This window comes from Sorex araneus, chromosome 1 (genome assembly GCF_027595985.1).
Source record: "Sorex araneus isolate mSorAra2 chromosome 1, mSorAra2.pri, whole genome shotgun sequence".
In the NCBI taxonomy this organism is placed as follows: domain Eukaryota; kingdom Metazoa; phylum Chordata; class Mammalia; order Eulipotyphla; family Soricidae; genus Sorex; species Sorex araneus.
Genome location: NC_073302.1, coordinates 203,611,998 through 203,634,326, shown reverse-complemented (window position 1 = coordinate 203,634,326; position 22,329 = coordinate 203,611,998). Strand labels below are relative to the sequence as shown.

At 43.9% G+C, this 22,329-nt stretch overlaps 1 protein-coding gene across 1 annotated transcript in view; it reads right to left on the bottom strand.

The window, feature by feature from the left end:
• ARL5A (ADP ribosylation factor like GTPase 5A) overlaps positions 1-21,928 on the bottom strand; it is a 30,678-nt gene extending 8,750 nt beyond the window's left edge. The window contains exons 1-5 of the mRNA XM_055124725.1: positions 21,602-21,928; positions 8,395-8,455; positions 6,613-6,760; positions 4,271-4,354; positions 2,587-2,738 (exon numbers count right to left, since the gene is read on the bottom strand). Of these exons, the coding sequence (XP_054980700.1) occupies positions 2,587-2,738; positions 4,271-4,354; positions 6,613-6,760; positions 8,395-8,455; positions 21,602-21,647 (491 nt within the window). The 5' untranslated portion in view covers positions 21,648-21,928. The remainder of the gene's footprint in view (positions 1-2,586; positions 2,739-4,270; positions 4,355-6,612; positions 6,761-8,394; positions 8,456-21,601) is intronic.
• Between the last annotated feature and the right edge of the window lie 401 nt (positions 21,929-22,329).

Below are 22,329 nucleotides of genomic sequence, written 5' to 3'. Positions count from 1 at the left end.
AAGTAACTTGATACAGACTAAAACACTGAAAATACCAACACTCTATCCTCTTTCTTACAAAATAGGCTTAAAAATGTAATCAGAAATAAAAACAGATTTACATACTAGCACTCATCAAAGTACTATTTTAAGAGAAATGTGTAGAATTTAAATGTCTAGAAGTAGGAAACAGAATTCACAAATTATAGAACATTCATATGATTAAAATATTAAAAATTTCCCTCAAGATCTTCACTGTGGTAAAAAAAAAGTTTAGAAAGAAAAAGTTCATACGAACATACATAATATATTAAAACAACATGAAGGCTGTAGTGAAACATAAATCATTTTACATGAGTATTTGTAGACAGGAGAAACTATGCAGCAATATTGAAAAAAAAAATCCAGAATAGATATTTTTTTATATAAGCTTGAGAGATTCATAACGCAAAGGAAAACAGAAATGAAAAACTGAAAATTGTTAAATTCTACAGTGGTTAACTAGCAAACCAGAAACTGTTAAGCATTCAATATCCATTATCTTAACCAACTTATACCAGTGGGTTTCCACCTTTTACCCAGCCTGCCGGCGTGATCTGTGGACAAGTTAGTAAAAACCAGCACCTATAGACTAGGCTCTGGGGCAGCTAGCAGGCCAGGTGCTGGCCTTGCATGAAGCTGGCTCGATTCGAACCCCGGCATTCACAAGGTTCCCTAAGCACTGCCTAAAATGATTCCTGAGTTGGCTCCATAGCTTGGAGGCTGGCCTCATACACTGGGGAAAGGTCATCCCAGATAGAGAAGGGAACACCAAGTAAAATGTGATTGGAGATCCCGCGCGGGAAGGGAGATGCGTGCTGAAAGTAGACTAGAGACTGAACAGGATGACCACTCAATACCCCTATTGCAAACCACAACACCCAAAAGGAAAGAGAGATATCAAATTGGAATGCTCTGCCACAGAGGCGGGGTGGGGTGTGGGGATGGGATTGGGGGAGTGGGAGGGATACTAGGTTCATTGGTGGTGGAGAATAGACACTGGTGGAGGGATGGGCTCTCAAGCATTGCATGAGGGAAAAAAAAGCATGAAAATGTGTGAATCTGTAACTGTACCCTCACTGTGACTCACTAATTAAAAAATAAATAAATTAAAAAAATAAATAAAGTGATTGATTCCTGAGGGCAGAGCCAGGAGTAACCTGAGTATCGCCTGGTAAGGCCCAGAAAACAAAGGAAAAGGGAAAAAAAGGACTACGACCCTTCTGATAATATAGAAGGAACCCTCAGAGGGTCAGACACGGCAGGTGAGAGCCAAAATGCTGACCAATACTAAAACTCAGACACAAAGTAAGGTCCCAGACCACAAAAGGGAAAAGAACAAACATCTCCTCCCAAACCCACCTCTGTACCTGCAAACTGCTGCATGTGAAAACCTCTATCAACCAAAACTTTAAAAGATACTATCAGACACTAATTTATCTTTCTCTTTTTCACTTATTTATTTTTGTTTTGGGGGCCACACCAGTGGTGTTCAGAGGACCATGTGGTGTCAGGGATTGAACCTGGGCCTCGAACATACTAAGCTAGGGAGCTGGAGAGATATTGCAAGGGGTAGGGCACTCATCTTGCACATAGCTGATCCAAGTTCAATCTCCAGCACTCCATAAGGACCCCATGCCCTGCCAGGAGTGATCCCTAAGGACTGAGCCAGGAGCAAGCCCGGAGCACTGTCAAGCGTGATCCAAAACCAAAACAAACCAAAACAAAAAACCCCAAAAGAAAACTGAAACTGCCAAGGACAGGGACTGCTCAATGGGCGGGAGCCTGCTCTGCACGCTGAAGGCACAGGATTTATCCCCAGAGCTGCACAGCAGAGGACCAGAGCCACAGCACACCAAGGTTACATGCACCGTCCCTGTCCCCAGAAAGACAAAGACAACAAGACTGTCGCGAGCTCACATCTCTCCTAATAATGTATCTGCACATAACTGCTCAAAGTTATGAGTTGAATTATAACAATCCTACATCTTTATTTTCAAATTTTATATAAAAATCATCAGCACGAGGTCTATGTTGCATTTATTTTTGTCCTTTACAAAAAAACAACAAAAAAGCTTTCGTTGTAAATACGAACTGTATCTTTTCTTTCTCTCATTTTTGATGTTTAGGCCACACCTAGAAGTACTCCTGGCTCTGCACTCAGAAAATACCCTGGGGGGCTGGAGCAATAGCACAGCGGGTAGGGCGTTTTCCTTGCATGTGGCTGACCCGGGTTCGATTCCCAGCATCCCATATGGTCCCCTGAGCACCACCAGGAGTAGTTCCTGAGTGCAGAGTCAGGAGTAACCCCTGTGCATCACCAGGTGTGACCCCCAAAAAAAAGCAAAAAAAAGAAAAGAAAACACACTGGGTGGTTTGAGGGACCGTATATGATGCAATCAAGGTTGACAGTGCATGCAAGGCAAATGCCCTACCCACTGGACTCGCTCTCTAGTCCCATATGCTTTATATTTCTTGCAATGTTTGGTATATAATAACAAATATTCTATTTTAAGAGGATAAACATATTTCTATCAAAAATAGGTATTACTCAGGAAGACTTCTTACCCCTCGCCAGTAAGAGCACAGCATGCCTGTATATGCCACTGGTGATCTTTAATAGAAGTTAGTTTCAAAAACTGGGAAATTTCTGCTACAGTCATGCATTCTTTAACATCTTGTTTATTAGCAAAAATCAGCAATCCAGCTTTCTTTAGGTCCTGTAACAACAAAGTCATAATGGTCAGTGTATTTTTTTCCCACAGATTTTCCAACTTGACAGTATTTTATGTATTTCTGAAGTAAAATTGTTTTATTTAATGAGACACAGGAAAACGTGAGGGGAGAGAAAGAGAGAGAGGAAACAGAGAGTGAGAAAAAAGGTAGATGTTCTAGGAAAAATAAGAGCTGCTCTGTAGAGAAAAAGCCAACTAACTGTATTTTAGACAGTTTCTATCACCTGCTTTTTTCAAGTACTTGATGCAAGAGCAGCCCACAGCTCCTTTGGGGTGGGATGAGGGGAGGGGGCCCACACTCTGCCCGCTCAGAGGTTCCTCCGGGCTCTGTATTCTGTAAACATTCCTGGCAGTGTCGGGGGGATCCTATGTGATGCCAGGGACTGAGCAGGGGTCAAACTCAAGCAAAGGCCTTACTTCCCTACACTCTCTCCTGACAAAACTGAATTCAGTTTTTAAAATGTCTATACTTCAATAAACCTGCCTATTTAATTTTTTATGGTCCTAAACTCTGTGTCTAAGTCATGTCTTCAGTATAATACACACCCTTCCTTTTCTCTCGACCCTAAGCTAGGTTTCTAGGGTTAGTAAGTACTGCTCTCTGACAACAGACTCAAAAGCTTTCCCAAACTCTACCCCATATCCACTGTAGTGTTCTACTCAACTCTCAGGGAAGGGGCACTACTCTAAGCCAATCCTATTTAACTTCTGAGTTCCGGCTCCTCTATCTTGTCCATGAAGATTTCTTAGGTGACCATGTTTATTAGAGCCATCTTGAACTGGCATTAAACTTATTTCCCAATTAGTATGCTCTACCAAATCTATGTTTTGGCTGTGAATAAAGTTTTCCCTTTATTTCTTAATTTAATGTGGTGTGGGGGTGCTCATCAGTGGTGCTCAGGGCCTACTTCTGGCTTTGCTCGGGGATCACTCCTAGTGGTGCCACATGCAATGCTACAAGCAAGGCAAGTGCCCAGCTGGTCTATTACCTCTCTGGCCCCGTGGAAAAAGTTTCTTAAACCTTTCTGAATTTGTTCCTTACAATTAATATTTTTAGGGGAGATCCAATTTCAAATCACTCATTGTACTTAAAATTTCCTCATCTAGGAAAAGGTCTAGAGCAATTGACCTACAATAAATTAAATAAAATTCTATACGGTCAGAGAGATAGTATAGCTTGCCGTGTGTGCAGACAACATGGGTTTGATCCCCAGCACCCCATACGTTCTCTGAGCTCCACCAGGAATGAACCCAATGGCTGAGCCTACAGTAGGCTCCTGGCACAGCCAGTGTGGCTCAAATACCCTTCCCCATGTTAAAAATGAAATAAATAAAACTCTGTAAGAGACTCCACAACGTTACTGCTACTTTCAGTTATCTTTCCAATTTGATGTGCAAAATTATGAAGCAGAAATGACCATCAGTCAAGTAACTTTCAAAAAGTTTGGAAAAATATTCTCATAAGAATGAACAATTGAGATGCAAATACCCCTATTACATACACTCATAACACTTACCTCGTGGGCTAACATTTTGTAGAGTTCTTCTCTAGTCACAGAAATCCTTTCCCTGTCGGTACTGTCCACAACAACTATCACAAACTAATTGTTTAAAAAAAATTAGAGATTAGACAGCTATTCATCAAATACATGCTTATTTGATTTATAGGCTATACACAAAAAATTTAGAACTTTCTAATATGGTACTATTTGAAAACCAGAAACACCTACTACACAGTGTGAAGCTTGAAGATCTGACTGAGTTTTTTTTTTTAAAAAAACTATTTTATTGAAGTATCTGGGTTTACAACACTTGATAATTATACTTTTCATGCATACACTGTTCCAATGCCACACTCAGAAAGCCACTTCCCCCCACCCGAGTCCTAACGGCCCCTCTGAGGCCCTCCCATGTAAGCTCAGTTCTATAGACTAAACCTTTAATTCAGATGACAGGAGATTTCTTGTTCCCTTACTATGTGTCTTTATATCCCACATGAGAAATCTTTTTTTTTTAATTATTGTGGTGGTGGCAACCCTCACACACATATAGTGACCAAAGCTGAACAATTAAAATTTTAAAAAATTACATATCAATGATACGTTAAAATCTTGAAAAATGTATATTTTTCAATTCTTAAAAGAAAAAATGCTAACATTCTACTGGAATACACCTAGTCTAACCAAAGCATAACACAAGCATTTTCTATACACTGTTAGGTGGTAGGAGAAAGTATGGACAATACCTGATAGTGCTCCTGGGCTTCTCCTGGCTTTGTACTCAGAGGTAACTCCTAGGGGTGGCTAATGTGATGTGGGGGATCAAACCAGTTTGGCCGCATGCAAGGCAAGTGCCTTAATCCATATACTATTTCTCTCTGGCTCTATGTGTCTTTTCTAAAATAATATCCCAAACATTAATGGTCCTATACCCATCTATTTGTAGTGTAAGTCATACAGTTCTAATTTAAATTACTTATCAAGTTTTATTTATTAATTTGAAAATCTAAAAACAATACAGATATAGGAGCAGAAAGAGTAGAGTCGAAGAAGCCATTTTTAAAAATATTCAATAAATTGATTTTTATCTAAAACCATGCTCTCTTCCTTAAGAAGGACTGCAACCTGTGTCAAAAGATGCAGAAGAGTGCTGGGAGGGGAAACACGCTGCTCCTCTTCCTTCTCAAGGCAAACAGGATCCGAAATGGCTACTTGAGGATGGCACTTTGACGCCTGACTACATTCTGGCCGCCTGTTATTACATGCACTAATTTTTTACAGCTAGTTTTTCATTTCCAAATAAATATGGAAAATTTCAGCCTTTTCTATTTCTCATCAACTTTAATGCAAATGGGTTTGGTTACCTTATTCTTGCTCTTGATAACTCTCAGAAAAGTGGCTTTATTACTGTATGACCTATCGATTTTAAGGAATCCTAATAAAGTCACTGTCAAGATATGGCCATGAATCTCACACCCGTGGCACTATATAAAGGAGTACTAACATTCCTTTCCCTCTTTCAAACACACAGATGTACTTTTTTTTTGTTTTCTGCAAAAAATGTGACCAAATGCTTAATAGGATGTTTGGTAATCAGGTCATCAGAGATAGAAAACTGAAACTTAGTAACTCACTAATAATCTTTATATACATTTGAGGCTTAACTGACTTATAAGCAGTGCTTCAAAAATTACTGTCACTGCCTTCCAACTTATAAGGTTTATATAAAGCTCTCAAGTGTCAAGCTTGAAAATTTCCTCTGGGGAAGTAAAATGTAAATAAAAATGAGTATGTCTAAATTGGTTTATATTTAAGAGGAAAATGATTCTTTAATGTATAATTGAATTGCATAAAAGAATATGTACATACAAATTCTAATCAGGAGCTGCAAAGATAATACAGAAGGTAAGGCACCTTCCTTGCACTCAGCTGACCTGGGTTTGATTGCCAGAACCACATATGGACCCCTGAGCACTGCCAGGAGTTACCCATGAGCACAAAGGCAGGAGTAAGCTCTTAGTGCAACCAAGATTGCTAAAAAAACACCTGAGAATTCAAACCACCTAAACCCTCTCATCTTAGTGGAATTTTCTCTGGTCAGATAAATTTAAATCGTAAGAAAATTAAAATCACAAACTCTAACACAGTTCATTACAAAAACATCTAAAATTCTGGGGTCCAATACACAATTAGATTTATCACATACAATCAATATGCCTACAGAGGTTTAATGAGAGTAGATACACAAAATACTGAATATAAAGAATAGGAAAGAGGCAATCCAAGTTTCTACTATATAAATTCTAGGTATATTAGTGTACTGAGACAAAAGGACTAATAAAGCTATTATAAAACGTTACCTCTGTGTTGGTATAATAAGTGTTCCAGGAAGAACGAAGAGATTCTTGGCCACCAATATCCCACATTAGAAAACGTGTATTATTAACCACTATCTCTTCTACATTACTTCCTATTGTAGGAGACGTATGGACAACTTCATTCATGGAACTGGAGAAAAAAAAATGCATATATGACAATATGACAATTAGCAACAAAGCTTGGTTGGTTGAACCTTATACCCCTCTTTTTTCCATTACTTTGTTTTCCTTATTACTAGCTAGTTAAAAGAAGTGTTTTCTCCGCTAGCTCATAATAAGTATGAGCTACATAAATACAAGCTAAATAGACCAGGAAAAATGAAGTCATGAAATTCTCAAATAAATGAAGGACAAGAGAGTATCATGCTGAGTGAAATGAGTCAGAGAGAAACGGACAAGCATAGAATGACTGACTCATTTGTGGTATATACAAAAACACAGTATGAGACTAATACCAAGGATAGTAGAAGCAAGGGCCAGGAGGAATGGTCCATGGTTGGAAGCCTGCCTCATGTGGTGGTTGAGAGAGGGCAGTATGAGAGAGAAGGGGCCACTATGATAATGACAGTTGGAAATGATCACTCTGAACAAGAACTGAGTGCTGAAAGGAGGTATAGTGACAAACACGATAACCTTTCAGCACCCGTATTGCAAACCACAAGGCCAAAAAGGGGGAGAGAGAGAGGGAGAGAGGGAGAGGGAGAGAGGGAGAGAGGAAGGGGGAGAGAGGACAGAGAGAGAGGACAGAGAGAGAGAGAGAGAGAGAGAGAGAGAGAGAGAGAGAGAGAGAGAGAGAGAGAGAGAGAGCGTACCTGTCACAGAGGCAGGCTGGAGGGCAGGGATATTGGTGGTGGGAAATATACATAGGTGATCAGACAGGTAAGGGAGCATTGTAACCTAACAGGAACAACTTGAACAATTTTGTAACTGTGTATCACGGTGATTCAATTTTTAAAAAAAGTTAAAAAATAAATATGAGCTAAATAAAAGTTAAGGGTTTACTCAGAGGTGGGACTAGTAGGGTTTGAGATTTCCGCAAGGTTTCCTTAAGCAAAATAGAAAGGACCGGAGAAATAGTACAGGGGTTAAAGGGTCTTGCTAGAGGCGGATCCAATAACAGAGCTTTGATCTGCTACACCCAGGGCCCCCCAGGGCACCGCCAGGAGTGATCCCAGAACAGGAGTAAGCTTCCAAAAAAGGAAGGTGGGGGTGATTAACCTTCTGTAAACAAAACAATGCAAGACAGCTCAATGACATGAATTCCTAGTTACCTAGAAATAGTGGCATAAAGGCAGCTTCAGTTTAAAGTCCATCTCCCTTCTTACAGAGGTTTCAAGAATGTTCATTGTCACTAGTGGTGGGGGGGCGCTCCTAGTCGATTCAGGGGCCACCAGGACCACACCTGACAGTTCTAGAAGGGTTTGATACAAGGCCTCAAGAAAGCAAGATGTATTCTGCCATTTAAAGCACTTCCCTCGTTCCTTTTCATGGCTTCAGTAAGCAAATACCTGCATCCACTCTAGTAGAAGTAGTATAACCAATTAAATTTATTTTTTTTTAATTGCCAGTGCTGGAGAGATAATACAGCAGGTAAGGTGTTTGCCTGGGATGTGGCAGATCCGGGTTAAATCCCTGGCACCAAACCCGGTCCGGGCATCCTGCCAAAAGTGATCCCTGAGTTCAGAGACAGAGTTAAGTTCCTAGTACAGCTAGGTATGACCCAAAACCAAAAAATAAATAAAGTTTTAAGTTACAAATACTTACAACTGATAAAGAATGGTAGTTTTCCCCGCATTATCCAGCCCAACAATGATAACTTTGTGCTCTGAAATTAAAACAGAACAAAAAACCCAGCAGTTAATTAATAGCAAAATCCTAATTTCCTATTTTACCCATTCTTTTCACTCAGTGCATAGTTACGCCTCCTTTGAATCCAAAAGACTATTCTATCAAGGTGATCACAGTTTGCCTTTAACTTTGCCTGGCCCTCATTTGACAAAGAACTTTCTCTATGGAATGCCACATTCCTTTATCCTTCTGTAAAAACCTACCCAGTCAAGTCACAACAATTTATGAACAACGTGTAACTGTTTCACGGTGGACATTAAACTATTCAAGTTCTAACTACAGAACTTCAGGCACTGATTAGATATGAATACGGCAGATGATAGGAAGGGGGGGCAAGGATAACAGAACTTGGGGATATCTTAACAGCAGAAGCACAGGTTGGATCTCGGGGGCTGCTCACATGCACCAAGTGAGTTAACTGTCAGAACCTCTCTCACAACACTGCGCGCATGGCGAGATGCAGGGACACCTGCTGAGCACCGCACTCCGCCCTGCAGCTGGGGGGGCGCTCCAGGGCAGGCGTGCAGGTTCCGTCTGCAGGAGGCCTGGGTTTAAGCCCAGCACTGCATGGTCCCATAGGGAGTGGGCCCCAATCACCCTCAGGCAGGGCCCCCAAACCAACAAGCTAGTGTACCCTCTTCAGCACCGCAGCACAAAAGTCCTGCAACCAGATGTATGACCTCCAGAAGGCCACCACCAAGCACGTGCACAAGCCCAGTCACTGCAATAACAGCAGTAAGATGAGGACAGTGGAAACAAAATTAAAAATAAACCTGAAAGACAGCCTTTTAAATCTAGGGGCAAAAAGACTCATCAAAGAATTGCAAGCTATGAGTACATTTGAAAAATAGACATACATACATACACGTACATAAATATCACTGTATCACTGTCTTCCCGTTGTTCATCGATTTGCTCGAGCGGGTGCCAGTAACGTCTCCATTCATCCCCATCACATGCTAGTGCAGCCCGATGGCGTATTGGGGGTTCTTTCAGCATCAGGGGAATGAGGACCATGATTGTTACTGTTTTTGGCATACCGAGTATGCCACGGGCAGCTTGCCAGGCTGTGTGGGCGGGATACTCTCGGTAGCTTGTCGGGCTCTCCGAGAGGGGCAGAGGTTTTGGGGGCGGCTTCTAATCGCCTTTACAGGTGTTTGCAGTCTACTGAATGTAAGCTTTTGGTCGACTGGCATGTTGTCGATCTGCACACTGACAAACACGCACCTGCCTGTATTTCTGGGCAGCACCTGGGACATCTGCAGCCTCAGGTCAATCTCCTTGAAGCCACGGCTCTACATAAATATAAGTATAAATACAGGTCTTGGGGCCCCACCCAGCAGTGCTCAGAGCTTATTTCTGGTTCTGTACAAAGGGATCACTCCTGGCAGGGGCTAAGGGGACCATATGGGATGCCAAGGACTAAACCCGGGTCCGCTGCATGCAAGGCAAGTGTCCAACCTGCTGTACTATTGCTCTGGCCCCTCAAAAACAAAAGTATTCTAACACAGAAGTTACCTAATTTATTTGGTCTACTGTCCCCTCTTCAGAAATAAAATTTCTTAGTGCCCTGTGGAAATCTACTTTCTTTAAGCAAACAAACATAAAGGCATTCCCACCTATCGCTCCCCTCACCCCGAATTCATTGGAGGCTACTACTATAATCAGAACCCTTATGGGGAAGTTCTAGTTCAGGTTAGGAAACACCACATCTAAGCATCTATTGCTCTGTAATATTGCTCTTTAACCCTCTGGCACCTAAGATGGCATTCTTCAAGTGGTCCTAAATTGTTTTTTGATGACTTCTCCCTGTAGGTCTTCCCTTCAGTCATTCATGTTTCCCAGGAGACCTATCTTCTTTTCACATTCTGGCAATTATTAGGGTTCATATATGTAGTTAGTTATATATTAATATTTTATAATATATAATATTAATCTATTAATCTATTCCTTAAGATAGCAGTGCATGTAAGAAACTCATTGCCAACAGTGGTTCATGCCCCCATGTAACTCTCCTCCTTGAAGGATGGAGGACCCTACAAGTAAACTTTAATCACAGATGCAAAGTAACACTGTGTGACCCCCAAACCTAGAGGATGGGTCAACTTTACAGGACTGTAGGCTTGCTTGAAACACACCCCTGGGGTAAACCAGATGCTGTTTATAATCAAGGCTACCTACTCCAAGGTGGCTATGCAGCTGGCTGAGGACGATCACTCTAATCATGGGGCCTGAGGCCCTGTCAAGAGATCAGAGGCTTCCCCAAGTAGCCATTCCAGATAAGACAGATACAGAAATAAAGGAACCATCCTGAATACAGTCAGGCCAAATCACAGGAGACTAGTTTTAGCAGCCATCAACTACAAAGATGAGAATGCCAAGCTAAACTTGCTCTCTGAGCTCAGTCAACCCAGAGAACAAGAGAATAGAAATGATTGCTTGAAGTCATTTAGGAGCGGTTTTCTATGCAACAGAAAACACGTACACTACAGGAGAATGTAGGTTGCTTATGTGCCCTTGAATAGACTTAATTCTCTAACCGTAAGTTTCCCTTGTTATAGACCAGAAGCAAAACCACCAATTTCTCAGGGATGCACAATTAAAGTAGCACACAAGCACTGTACAGTCCCCACCAAACCACTCTCCCATATAAACTGCCACTAGGTTCATAGTAAACATTTCTCTACATTTACCGATTATTTTCCCTGTACAAGTGGACACATCTCTAGGGGTCCACTTAGGAAATCTGTGCTAATCTTTTCAAGTTTACCATTCCAAGAAGTACTTTCTCCTGCTTTTCTAAAGACCTCTAACTTAGCACTTAGCATTAACTACTGTTTGGGGGCTACACCCGGCAGTGCCCCATACTCCTGGCTCTGCATTCAGGAATCACTCCTGGCAGTGTTGAGGGACCAAATGAAATGCTGGACGCACTCAATTTCATCTGCTGCATGCACCTTACCACTGTACCATTTCACCGGCCCCTGCATAACTATTTATAGAAATGGACACATTCCCACGTTAACAATACCCTTCTAATATATAGACCACGATTAATCATCTTAATATTCCCAATGATCAAAACTTTTTCTGACACAAGGTATGCATTCAACTTATTAATATTCATTCCAAAATTAACATAGAGTATTATAGCTCCCTGAAACACGGAGCTCTTTATGACATGGAGCCTTTTCAGATGACAGACGTTTCCAAACAGCTGCCATTCATCTACCATAGGAGGGAATTCCTAATGCTAAAAAAATGTTATACAAAAACTTGGAGACTCGAGACTGTGAACTAAGCCATACCCCCACGCTGGCCGAGGAGGGGAAAGGCCCCTCCTCTTTCTCGGTTTTCCCACTTTGGGGAAGAGCGGTGTGGCGTCTGCCATATTATGAGGACTAGTAAGGAGGCACGAACTTGGTGGTGCGGGAAGGAAAAAAGAAAACAAAAACAGGTATGAACTCGAAACAGCAGGACACATGGGCAGTCTTGGCCGGGGGCAAAACCAGCACACACTCCACCGAGATGCAACCTGGGTGGCCACACATTTGTGTGGCTGCTCTGCTGCTGATCGACCATGATCCAGAGGCCAGCTAGACTACTTTTGGTACCAGCAAATGCTTGCACCAATGTCTCTAGACTGTGAACTAAGCCATAGCCCCATGCTGCCCCAGGAACGGAAATGATGCAATTTCTAACATAAATCTCCCTGGACTTAATTACTAAAATACTAAAATACAGAAATCCTAAACCGACTTAATATCTCTTCATTCTCAGCAATGGAAAACTAATTATCAAATGCTTCCTTGTCAGCAGGGCTATTTTTTCGGGGGAAACTCCAACAATAGTGAGTTTTGTGTTGAAATATGGAATATAATCAAGGTAAAGAGAAAATGAAGTGAAATTTATCAGTTATGTAGGCGGGGTGAGGGGCAGGGGGCTGGGAGGTATACTGGGGTTCTTGGTGGTGGAATATGGGCACTGGTGAAGGGATGGGTGTTCGAGCATTGTATAACTGAGTCATAAGCCTGAAAACTGAAACTTTCCACATGGTGATTCAATAAAATAAAAAAAAAAAACTCAAGGAAGTATGAAATAGCTGATCAACAGATTTCATCAACTGCTTGTTGCTTTTCAGCAGGCACCTTAAAACTTAGAACTACCAGGGTCTTAGATGCCACAGGGCACAGGGTCCATGCAAGGTACAGGTTTGAACCCAGGTACCACATGGTCTGTGAACACTGCCGGAACCCAATGGAAGCACCCCCTGGCTGCTGAGTGTAACCTGGAGTGGCCCACAGGTTTCACTGAGTAACACTTGCGAGACAGACTCCCCCCGCTGCCCCAAAAGTTACAGGAGTCCTAAAGTAACATGGCCACTCTACCGCACACAGTTTCTGAAAAACAACACCTAAGGGGCTGGAGCAATAGACTGGTGGGTAGGGCAGGGCCCTTGCTTTGTATGCACCAACCTGGGTTTGATCCCCCATCACACATGGTCCCTTGAACACTGCCAGAAGTAATTCCTGAATGCAGAGCCAGGAGTACTGCCTGAGCATCACCAAGTAGGTGAACCAAACACCCCAGAAAAACCCCAAATTCCCCAACATTAAAAACACAGACACTGGTGGCGGGGGAGTCTGTCTCGCAAGTGTTACTCAGTGAAACCTGTAGGCAGAAAGGAAATAAGAAAATGATCAAAAACAAAGATGATACTTATTAAAAGCTAAGAGTAACATGCAGAGGGTCCACTAAGGGCCAGCTGAATGACCACCAAAAGGCATCATCAGGTGACAATCCTCTAGTTTTCTATGTCCACAAACTCCATCTTGCTATGATCCCAGAGTAGAAAAACTCAGAGAAGACAACTCACAGATGTGTCTGAAATATAAACAAGAATACCAAGTAGGGGCCACAGAAGCCCAGTGGGCTTGGCATACAGTCCCTGACATCACATGGCCCCCGAGCATCACCAGGAGTATGGATACTCATGGAGCTGGGAGCGAGTCCAAAACAACAAAGAATGCTAAAACTATATACAAAGAGATCAAATTTTCAAAACTGATAATCCTAGTCTTTCACCAAGGAACAGTATATAGGTGGCTGAATTAGAATCAATAATCATGGACTTCCTCAAGGGGAACACTAGTTGTAATGATTCGCCCATCCTACGGGTTTTTGTGTATCTGTGTGCCTTTTGTGTACCTTTTTGTGCCCTTTGTTTGTGGTCCACACCTGTGCTCAGGGCTTACTCCTTGCTCTGTGCTCTGATTTCACCTGGTAAGGCTGGGAGATCATATGCTGTGCCAGGATCAAATTCAGATCAGCTATATGTGAGGCGAGCATCTTACTCACGACATTTTCTCCCTAGCTCCCTACAGACAATTTAATGCAAGCAGAATTCCTATCAGACTATAGCATAGATGAAAGATTGTAGCTTACAACTTTAATTTTAATAATTTAAATGATATCCTAAATTTTAGTATTATCATTCTCAATATGTCAGTCTACTTCAAAGCTTCAGTATGTCATTTTATTATTCCCTATGTATTACTAGCTTGAGAACTAAATTTAGACAGGCCTGTTAATACTCAGGAAAAATACATACATGTATATAATTACCCTGACATTGAGAGAACTAGTACCCTAAAATAGTACAAAATTACTAAGGGCAAATCCAAATGTGAATGATACATATGTAGAGAAGAATGTCACATATGACAATGAAGAATGGCCTTTAAATGTTTGTGCCTAAATAGGACACTGAGACCACAAACAGAAAAGAGCATTTATTTTTCAACAAGGTCCTTGAGAATTTGAAGAGATCAGGGGGTGGGTGGGACACCTGCCTTGCACAGGGCTGACCTGGCTCCATCCCAGGCATGTAAGGTGCCCTGAGCACCACCACCAGAAATGATTCCTGGGCAAAAAGCCATGAGTAAGCCCTGAGCACCATTAGGTGTGCCCCAAATTTAACCCCACTGCCATCAAAAAACCTTTTAATCTGAAAATAAACTGATTTTTAAAGAGTGTGGAAAGTTGCACTAAAACAATGGCTATCTTCTGTAAATCAAGTGTCATCTCAAACAAGAATGATTTACAGTCTCTTCTCTGCAGAAATAATAAGAAGAAATTGCAAAGAATAGCTTGAATACTAGTAGGGCATGGAAGTAAAATGAAAATCCTCTTAGTCATAAATTTTTAAAGCTGTCTCCTTAGGGTTGGAATATGGGAATTAATACCTTGCATAGCATATAGCTGATCCTTGTTCCACCCCTGGCAATATAAGGAGTCACTCCTGAGCACTGAGCCAGAACAGCCCCTGCGGCCCCGTGCTGCCCCCACCCCATCCACCCCACCCTAATGAAAGATAGTCACCTCCATTAGCAATGCTCCCCTCCCCTCACTGAACCTCCCTCTGATTCCATACATAGTATCTATGCTCTAACATGTAGGTAAGGAAGTACAAACTATGCAAAATACCTGAAAATACTCTGACTACAAGCTGAATGCGAGATGGTAAAAATGACATGAACAAAACCATCATGCAGTTAACACGTAGGCATACAGTGCAATAATATGATTCAGAAGAAGCTGATATCAGAAATTCTTCCCACTATCCCATTACACAAATGAGTTGCCTAAGATAACTGGACTTAACAGTTTGTGGATACACCATCCTTAATAGTCACCACACAGAAAGAATCAACAGGCTGGAATTAGGCAAGATAACCCACCTGGATAGCTATTCTCTCTTTCCCAGCAGTGCCTAGGAACACAGAAAGCACGACAAGGAGGGAGAGGTATGGTACATGACACAGGGTGCGCAGTTGTCTGGCACTGTAAATGTGATTAAAATATTTAAAAAAAGAAACACAAGGCCGGAGACTATATAGGAAATGAGGTGCTTTTCTTAAACCCATCACCCCCTGCTGGATCCCTGGCACTACACATGGCCCGTTAAACACTGTCAGGAGGATTCCTGAAGCAGAAAAAAGCCTTGAGCATAGCTCAATGTGGCAACAGAAAAAAGGAAAACCCCAAATATGTAAAGAATCTGGAAACCCCATGGATATGCAGTACCGAGGACTGCCTTGGTGGCACACGAAAAGCAGGAAGGCAGAATCCTGATCTCCTCACCTCGTCACTCCCAGGGAGTCCCGCAATCCACATCCCACTCCAACTTCTACCCTCTCCTTCCCAACGAAGACTGGTCTCCTTGTGGGTTTTACAACAAAGCACCATGAGCTGTTTCACCAGGTCTCCAGCTACGAGGTACAGCGTGTGCACAGGGTGAGAGACAAGCTTGTGTAACAGGCTCAGAGATGGTGTCAGTTCAATGATGAACAGCCAGCTTATCCCCAATAACAGGGTGAGAATATTCACGTACACTTTTTCTTTTTTACTTCTCTCCTGACAGTGCTGGGGGAGGAGGGTGTGTCGGGAGGAATGGGGACCGTTTAGGACTGCGCCAGGGTCATACACGGCAAACACCCTACCTGTCGTGCTCTTGCTCCTGCCCCTCACATAAACTTTGATACTAAATCAACTCGCTTCTAGCATACTTTAGCTTTTGCCACCTGGCCTGCTTGTCCCATTACCAAGTTAGAATGGCATTTCATGCAAACATAATTTGTAGCCAGAAAGTGTCAGACTGTACTTCAAAACAAATTATCTCCCAGAACCTAAAGTACATTATGGATACTAAGATAATTTTATTATGAGCAAATATAATAAACCTTTTGGCTATACCAAAATTTTTTGTTATGTGTGGTTCATAAGGCAAAATATAGGCAAATAAGGCAAAATATGCATATAAATTAAAAATCATCCTGGGTGGGGGTCTTCCAGCTGGGAGATGCAACTTAGCTTTATAGCACACTCGATGCTGGCATCCCCACACCCCCCACTTTGGGTGGGCGACTCTTTCCCTTTCCTTTAAGGAAACATTCCATTCTGGAGTTAGCCGTATCTGCTAGGGGTGTCTTATTTCTCTTCCTTTGTGCAACTTTTTCTCCACTCTTATTTTCTACATTAAACTATTTTTGTTTTTAAAAACTCAATTTTGGGATCAGAGAGATAGTGCAGGTGTCAAGGTGCTCGCCTTGCATACTGTCAACCCCACTTCAATCCCTGGCACCACATGGTCCCCTAAGCTCCACCAGGAGTGACCAAACCCAAAACCAGGAGGAAGCCCTGAACACCACACTTTCAAAGTCAGTGTTCTCAATAAAAAAACAAAGTCTGAAAATAAACTTTGCTGCCCAGAGCAACAATAACAAAATTTCAGGGGGGAAACAATTTTCTCTTTTGTACTAAGGTTTCTAAACAAAGGGCTGTGGCCATACATAGCAAAAGTAAAAACCTCATTGAGAAATAGAAACTACACAATAATCTAAATTTGCAATGCTTAAAGAAAATAACTTTACAGGAGACTAATGAGGCCCTGACTATAAGAATAACTCTAGGCATTTTTGGAATGGCAAAGGCAGGGAGAGTCCACTGTACTTGGAGGCTGAAACAAGCCTTCCGTCCACATGCCTTCGATTCAGAACCAGACCTTGTTAGAAAGTTCTGGGAACGTCTCACGAATGCCGGAGAAGCAGCTGGGGGTCTTGCTGAAAATCTTCCCTGTGAAGCATACTGGGGAAAACTGGTAAATGGGAAGTGACTGAATCATTTTTCTGAAACCTACTGCATGAAAACAAAATCACATCAAAGAGATTAAAGTGGACGCAAGCTCTGGCTGCCGCATAGCGCCATGCAGGGCCAGCCAACACTGGTGACAAACAGGACCGAACATGTCAGTGCGCTCTCTAAGTGGGGCAGAAACCTTGACTCCTGTCCCATCCTTCAGTGCTAGCCAATGAAACTTAACACTGTGCCAATCTGCAAAAGCAAAACATGCAGAAGAACCCAAAGCTATGCACAGAGTATCGAGAAAAGGGTTAATCTGAAGCTCAAGGTTTTATGGCACAGTCCGCCCATCTGGCCACTCTCCCCTTCATCCACGGTCTTCTACACCTCTTGACTCCTGCACACAACAGAACCATGAGCACCAGAGGTAGCGTCCCCAGCTCCAGGCCCCAGACACCCTTGGTCATAACTTGGGGTTCTTGTTCAACCATCAAGCAGAACAATGCTACATTGGGATAGCAACGGGATATTTCTCTCCTAGCGCATGAGCTTTCTGAACATTATTTACCTAACAAGAATTCCCCACATACAGAGGGGTGTTTTATTTGATTTTTAAGAGCACTAACTGGAACAAGGTAATCTTGGTTAAAATCTCAGGCCTCTCACTGTTAATCATAGTGACCTATCATTTCCTTGCCCCTGTACAGTAAGACAAACTAACTCACAGGGCTATTAAAGAGTAAGTCAATTAAGTGAAAGCTAAATCAATCTATCAATATAAGGCAACCAGAACCTAATCTAGTATAACTCAGCAAATGCTAGCTGCTGTAATCTTTTTTTTCTATGGAGATTGAGCTAATTTTCAGCTTTCCCATAGAATATGCACTGCTCCATAAGGCAAGAGGATTTGTCAGTTTTGTTCACTGGAAAAAAAAAATAGGTGTTCATCTGCTGTTGGCGTGGATGTGAGGAGAAAGGAACTCTCCTTCACTGCTGGTGGGAATGCCAACTGGTTCAGCCCTTTTGGAAAACAATATGGACAATTCTCAAAAAATTAGAAACTGAGCTTCCATTTGACCCAGCAATACCACTCCTGGGAATATATCCCTGAGAGGCAAAAAGATATAGTCGAAATGACATCTGCATTTCTATGTTCATTGCAGCACTGTTTACAATAGCCACAATCTGGAAAAAACCAGAGTGCCCAAAAATGGATGACTGGTTACAGAAACTCTGGTACATCTACACAATGGAATACTATGTAGCTGTCAGAAAACATGAAGTCATGAAATTCGCATATAAGTGGATCAACATGGAAAGTATCATGCTGAGTGAAATGAGTCAGAAAGAAAGAGACAGACATAGAAAGATTACACTCATATGTGGAATATAAAGTAGCTGAGAGGTACAAGCTTGCAATGATGCGATTTCTGGCAGATATTTCTCTGGACTTAGTTACTAAAATACTAAAATACAGAAATCAAAAACTGTGCAGCCGCTAGCGCGGCCACTCGACCTCATATCTCTTCATTCTCAGCAATGGAAAACAAATTATCAAATGCTTCCTTTTCAGCAGGTCCGACTTTAAGGGGGAGAAACTCCAAACAATAATAGTGAGTTTTTTGTTGAAATATTGAATGTAATAAAAGTAAAGTGAAAGTAAAGTGAAATTTATCAGTTTACACAGGCGAGGTGGTGGGTTGGGGGGAGGTTTACTGTGATTCTTGGTGGTGGAATATGTGCACTGGTGAAGGGATGGGTGTTCGAGCATTGTATAACTGAGACTTAAACCTGAAAGCTTTGTAACTTTCCACATGGTGATTCAATAAAAGAATAAATTAATTCACAAAAAAATAGGTGATCAAGACAATTTGTTTAATAAATAAACTAGCAAAAACAAGGCCTTCATATTAGAATATATTAATGGCATCCCTTCAGGTAAAGACTTCAAGTTTCATAGCTATGAAACAATTAAAAGGGAAAAAAGAATTCACAGGGGAAAATATGACAAGTTTCTCTTTAAAACCAACATCAGCAGTAAGTGTTTCCACAGTTTTAAAGTGCCTGGCTCTGACATTTACCAATTGTAGAGTTCAGAAAAATCCCTTAGCTGGAACCTGTTTCATCCTCTTTAAGAACAGTGATCATTTCAAAGGGATGCTAAAACTTTTTTTAAAGTAGTGCATATAACACTATCTAGGACAAAGTTTGCACTCTACCAAATTTAAATATTACTTAAATGCAGCCTCTAGTTTTTCTAGTTTGAGCACTACATAACTGGCCAACACTGTATTCAGTCCACCTAAGCTTAAACTGAAAAAGCTCTGCTAAAGGGAAACCCGGGGGGGGAGGGGAAGAGACACAGCAGCATTCTTTAACTACAACAGCAAATTCTGTAATCCCCAAATCTTACAAAGATTTATATGAGAATAGTACAGAATCGTGCTTTGTACCTTGTAACATAAAAAAAAGCATCCAAGAAGACATAGCTAACAGATATCCAACTATCAAAAATGCTAACAGATACCTGACATTAGATTTTATGGTAAACATTCTGAAAAGTGAACCTGCCATTTATATAAATAATAGAAAAGATACAGTCCATTCACACTTGCACAAAATTAACATCCAAATTTCTAGAACTTAACTTCATCAATTCCTCTAAATTACTAATTACTATTAATTTCCTCAAATTGTAAAAGCTATTCAGTGAGACATAAACATGAACATAGTGGTGACATAATAACACCACTAAAAGCTATTTCCAGTGACAGCAACATCTTTATTACTTACCACTGGAAAGCACCAATTCATTCGGAAATTACCGAGAGAAATAATTTTATCATACAGAGTGGGGAAATCTAACATTTTTTTATATTTCAATTCAATAAAAAAAATTCTCAAGTTCGTGGCAGACTTGAAACACTAACTCCACAAAAAAAAAAAAAATTAGGAATGTTAAAAGTAGAATACATGTTATCCACCAAAAGCACAAGTAGTTTAACAGCAACGTAAATTTCAATCCTTGAGACTGGAAGATGGGAGTCTTCATGATCTAGAGAGTCCTGCCCCCACGCCAAGATCCAGTTATCTAAGTACGTGCACCTAGAACAGAAAGGTAGTGATTGCTCCCATCCACCCTCCTCCCAAACTCCTGCTCCCAAATAATCCGAGTGTGGATTAGAGCTGATCTTCTCTGCTCTTGTGAAAAACTCCATTATCAGAAAAATCATTTGATATATTGCTCTTCCGTTCGGTGTCATGTGCGCAACACTTACCTTTCATTCATTCTTTTAAGGACACTGCACAAGTTACCCGTTTCAGGTCGCCTCCCTTTCCATAACCTTCTTATTTTTTATTGTTTTTTGGTTTGGGGCCACACCCGGCAACGCTCAGGGATTACTCTCGGCGGTGCTTAGGGGACCATATGGGATGCTGGAGATCAAACCCGGGTCAGCCCTGAGCAAGGCGGCCTTCCGCAGCCCCCTCCCCATTCCATAAGCTGCTCGCAGGAGCAGGGGGGCGTGAGGGAGGAAGGGCCGTGGCCGCACAGACTCATTCCACAACTCATCAGTCGTCCCGGGAAACTTGCGGGTGCTCACCGCCAGCGCCAGCGCGAGGACAGAAGCCGAGCACGCCAGCAGCAGGAATGATGAATCACCCCGGCGGAGTCCCGGGGACCAGAAAGTGTGCCACCAACTACCGAGTATCGCAAAGGCCGAGGGTGGGCCGGCCGGCACGGCGCCCCTTCCCGGCCCGGCTGTACGCTCTCGCTGTGCAACGCTGGGGTCCCGCCTGGACTGCGGGGCTCGGTCCCCGGGACTCGGCAGCCACCCCCGGGAGAAGTGCTCCGCACGCCGCGGCCCGAGAACGCTCCCGCGCCTGTCCGCCCCGAGGCCGGCCCTTCGCCCCGCGACAGCACCAGCACCCAGCACGCAGCTCGGAACGACCTTAGGCGTAACCTCTAAAGGCCGGCAGCAATCACGGCGGGGGCAGGCGCCGGGTCCAGCACTACTCGGGACCGGCGGGGGGGGGGGGGGCTCCTCAAAACAAGAAACAAAACACGGGGGAGGTGCCAGCGCCGGGAAGGCTCCCGCGCCCCGAGCAGCGGGCTGGGCCGGCGCCGCGCGATCTCTCCAGCGGCGGTTCTGCAAGCCCCGGCGGCTTCAGCCTTGAGGACCCAGCACCCCAGCACTCCTCGGGGTGGGAGGAGGCGCGGGGAGAAAGCAAACAAACAAAAAATAAAAATGTACAAAGCGGGGCGGGTGGGGGGGTGTTTGGAGAGCGCAGTGCCACTGAGGCACGTCCGACGTGGTAGACAAGGGAGCTTCCGCACGACCCTCCCAAATCCGAGCAATGGGTGCACTCGCGGGTCGGCCGCGCCTCCGCTCCGCCCTCCAGACAAAGGGCAGCCCCCTCCCGCCGCCCCCCTCCGCGCACACTCCGGAAGTACTCGGCGCCCCCCGCGCCCCGCGCCGCTCACCCTGGTGACTGAAGAGCCTCCAGATCCTGGTGAAGAGAATGCCCATTCTCGGGCGGGGACCCCCGCCCCGCCCCGCCGGGCCGCCCGGCCGCCGGGGCTCAGGCGCAAGCGGAGCAGAGAGCCGCGCCGGAGCCGCCAACGCCGCCGCCCCCGCGCCGGACGCCGGCCCGCTGCCCAGAGAGCGCAGGGAGGAAGCCCGGCCCGGCCCGGCGCGCGCGAGGCCCAGCCGCTGCCGCCGCGGCTCCCGCCTGGCGCGCGGACATCGCCGCCGCGTTGTCTGCGACGAGCCTCGCGGGCCACCGTCCTCCCCCGGCCGCTCACGGCGGCGGCGGCGACCGCGCGGGCGGGGGCGGCGGGGGCGGGGCCAGCGCGGCGGCGGGGCGCAGGCGCGAGGGCGGGGCCGCCGCCAGGGCCCTGGTCATTTGCATATCGGGGCGACCTCAGGACCGCGGGGCGGAGCCTGCCGGGCCTGGCGCCGGGGAGTTGGGACAGGTGGCGGCTGCCGCTTGCTGCCCGTCCCGCCGGAGTGTTGCCTTCCCCTGTGTTTTTATGTTCCCCCACACCCGTAATGTCAACGTGATACTGAGCCGGGCTTGGGAAGTGTACGCGTCGGACCCAGCCGTGGACAGCTTCGTTCCTCGCGGGTGGTTCCGTAACTAGAAACAGAAGCACTACACCCGGGGCTCGGTGGCCACGGCCCCATCCCCGGCGGACCCCAGAGTTTCAGC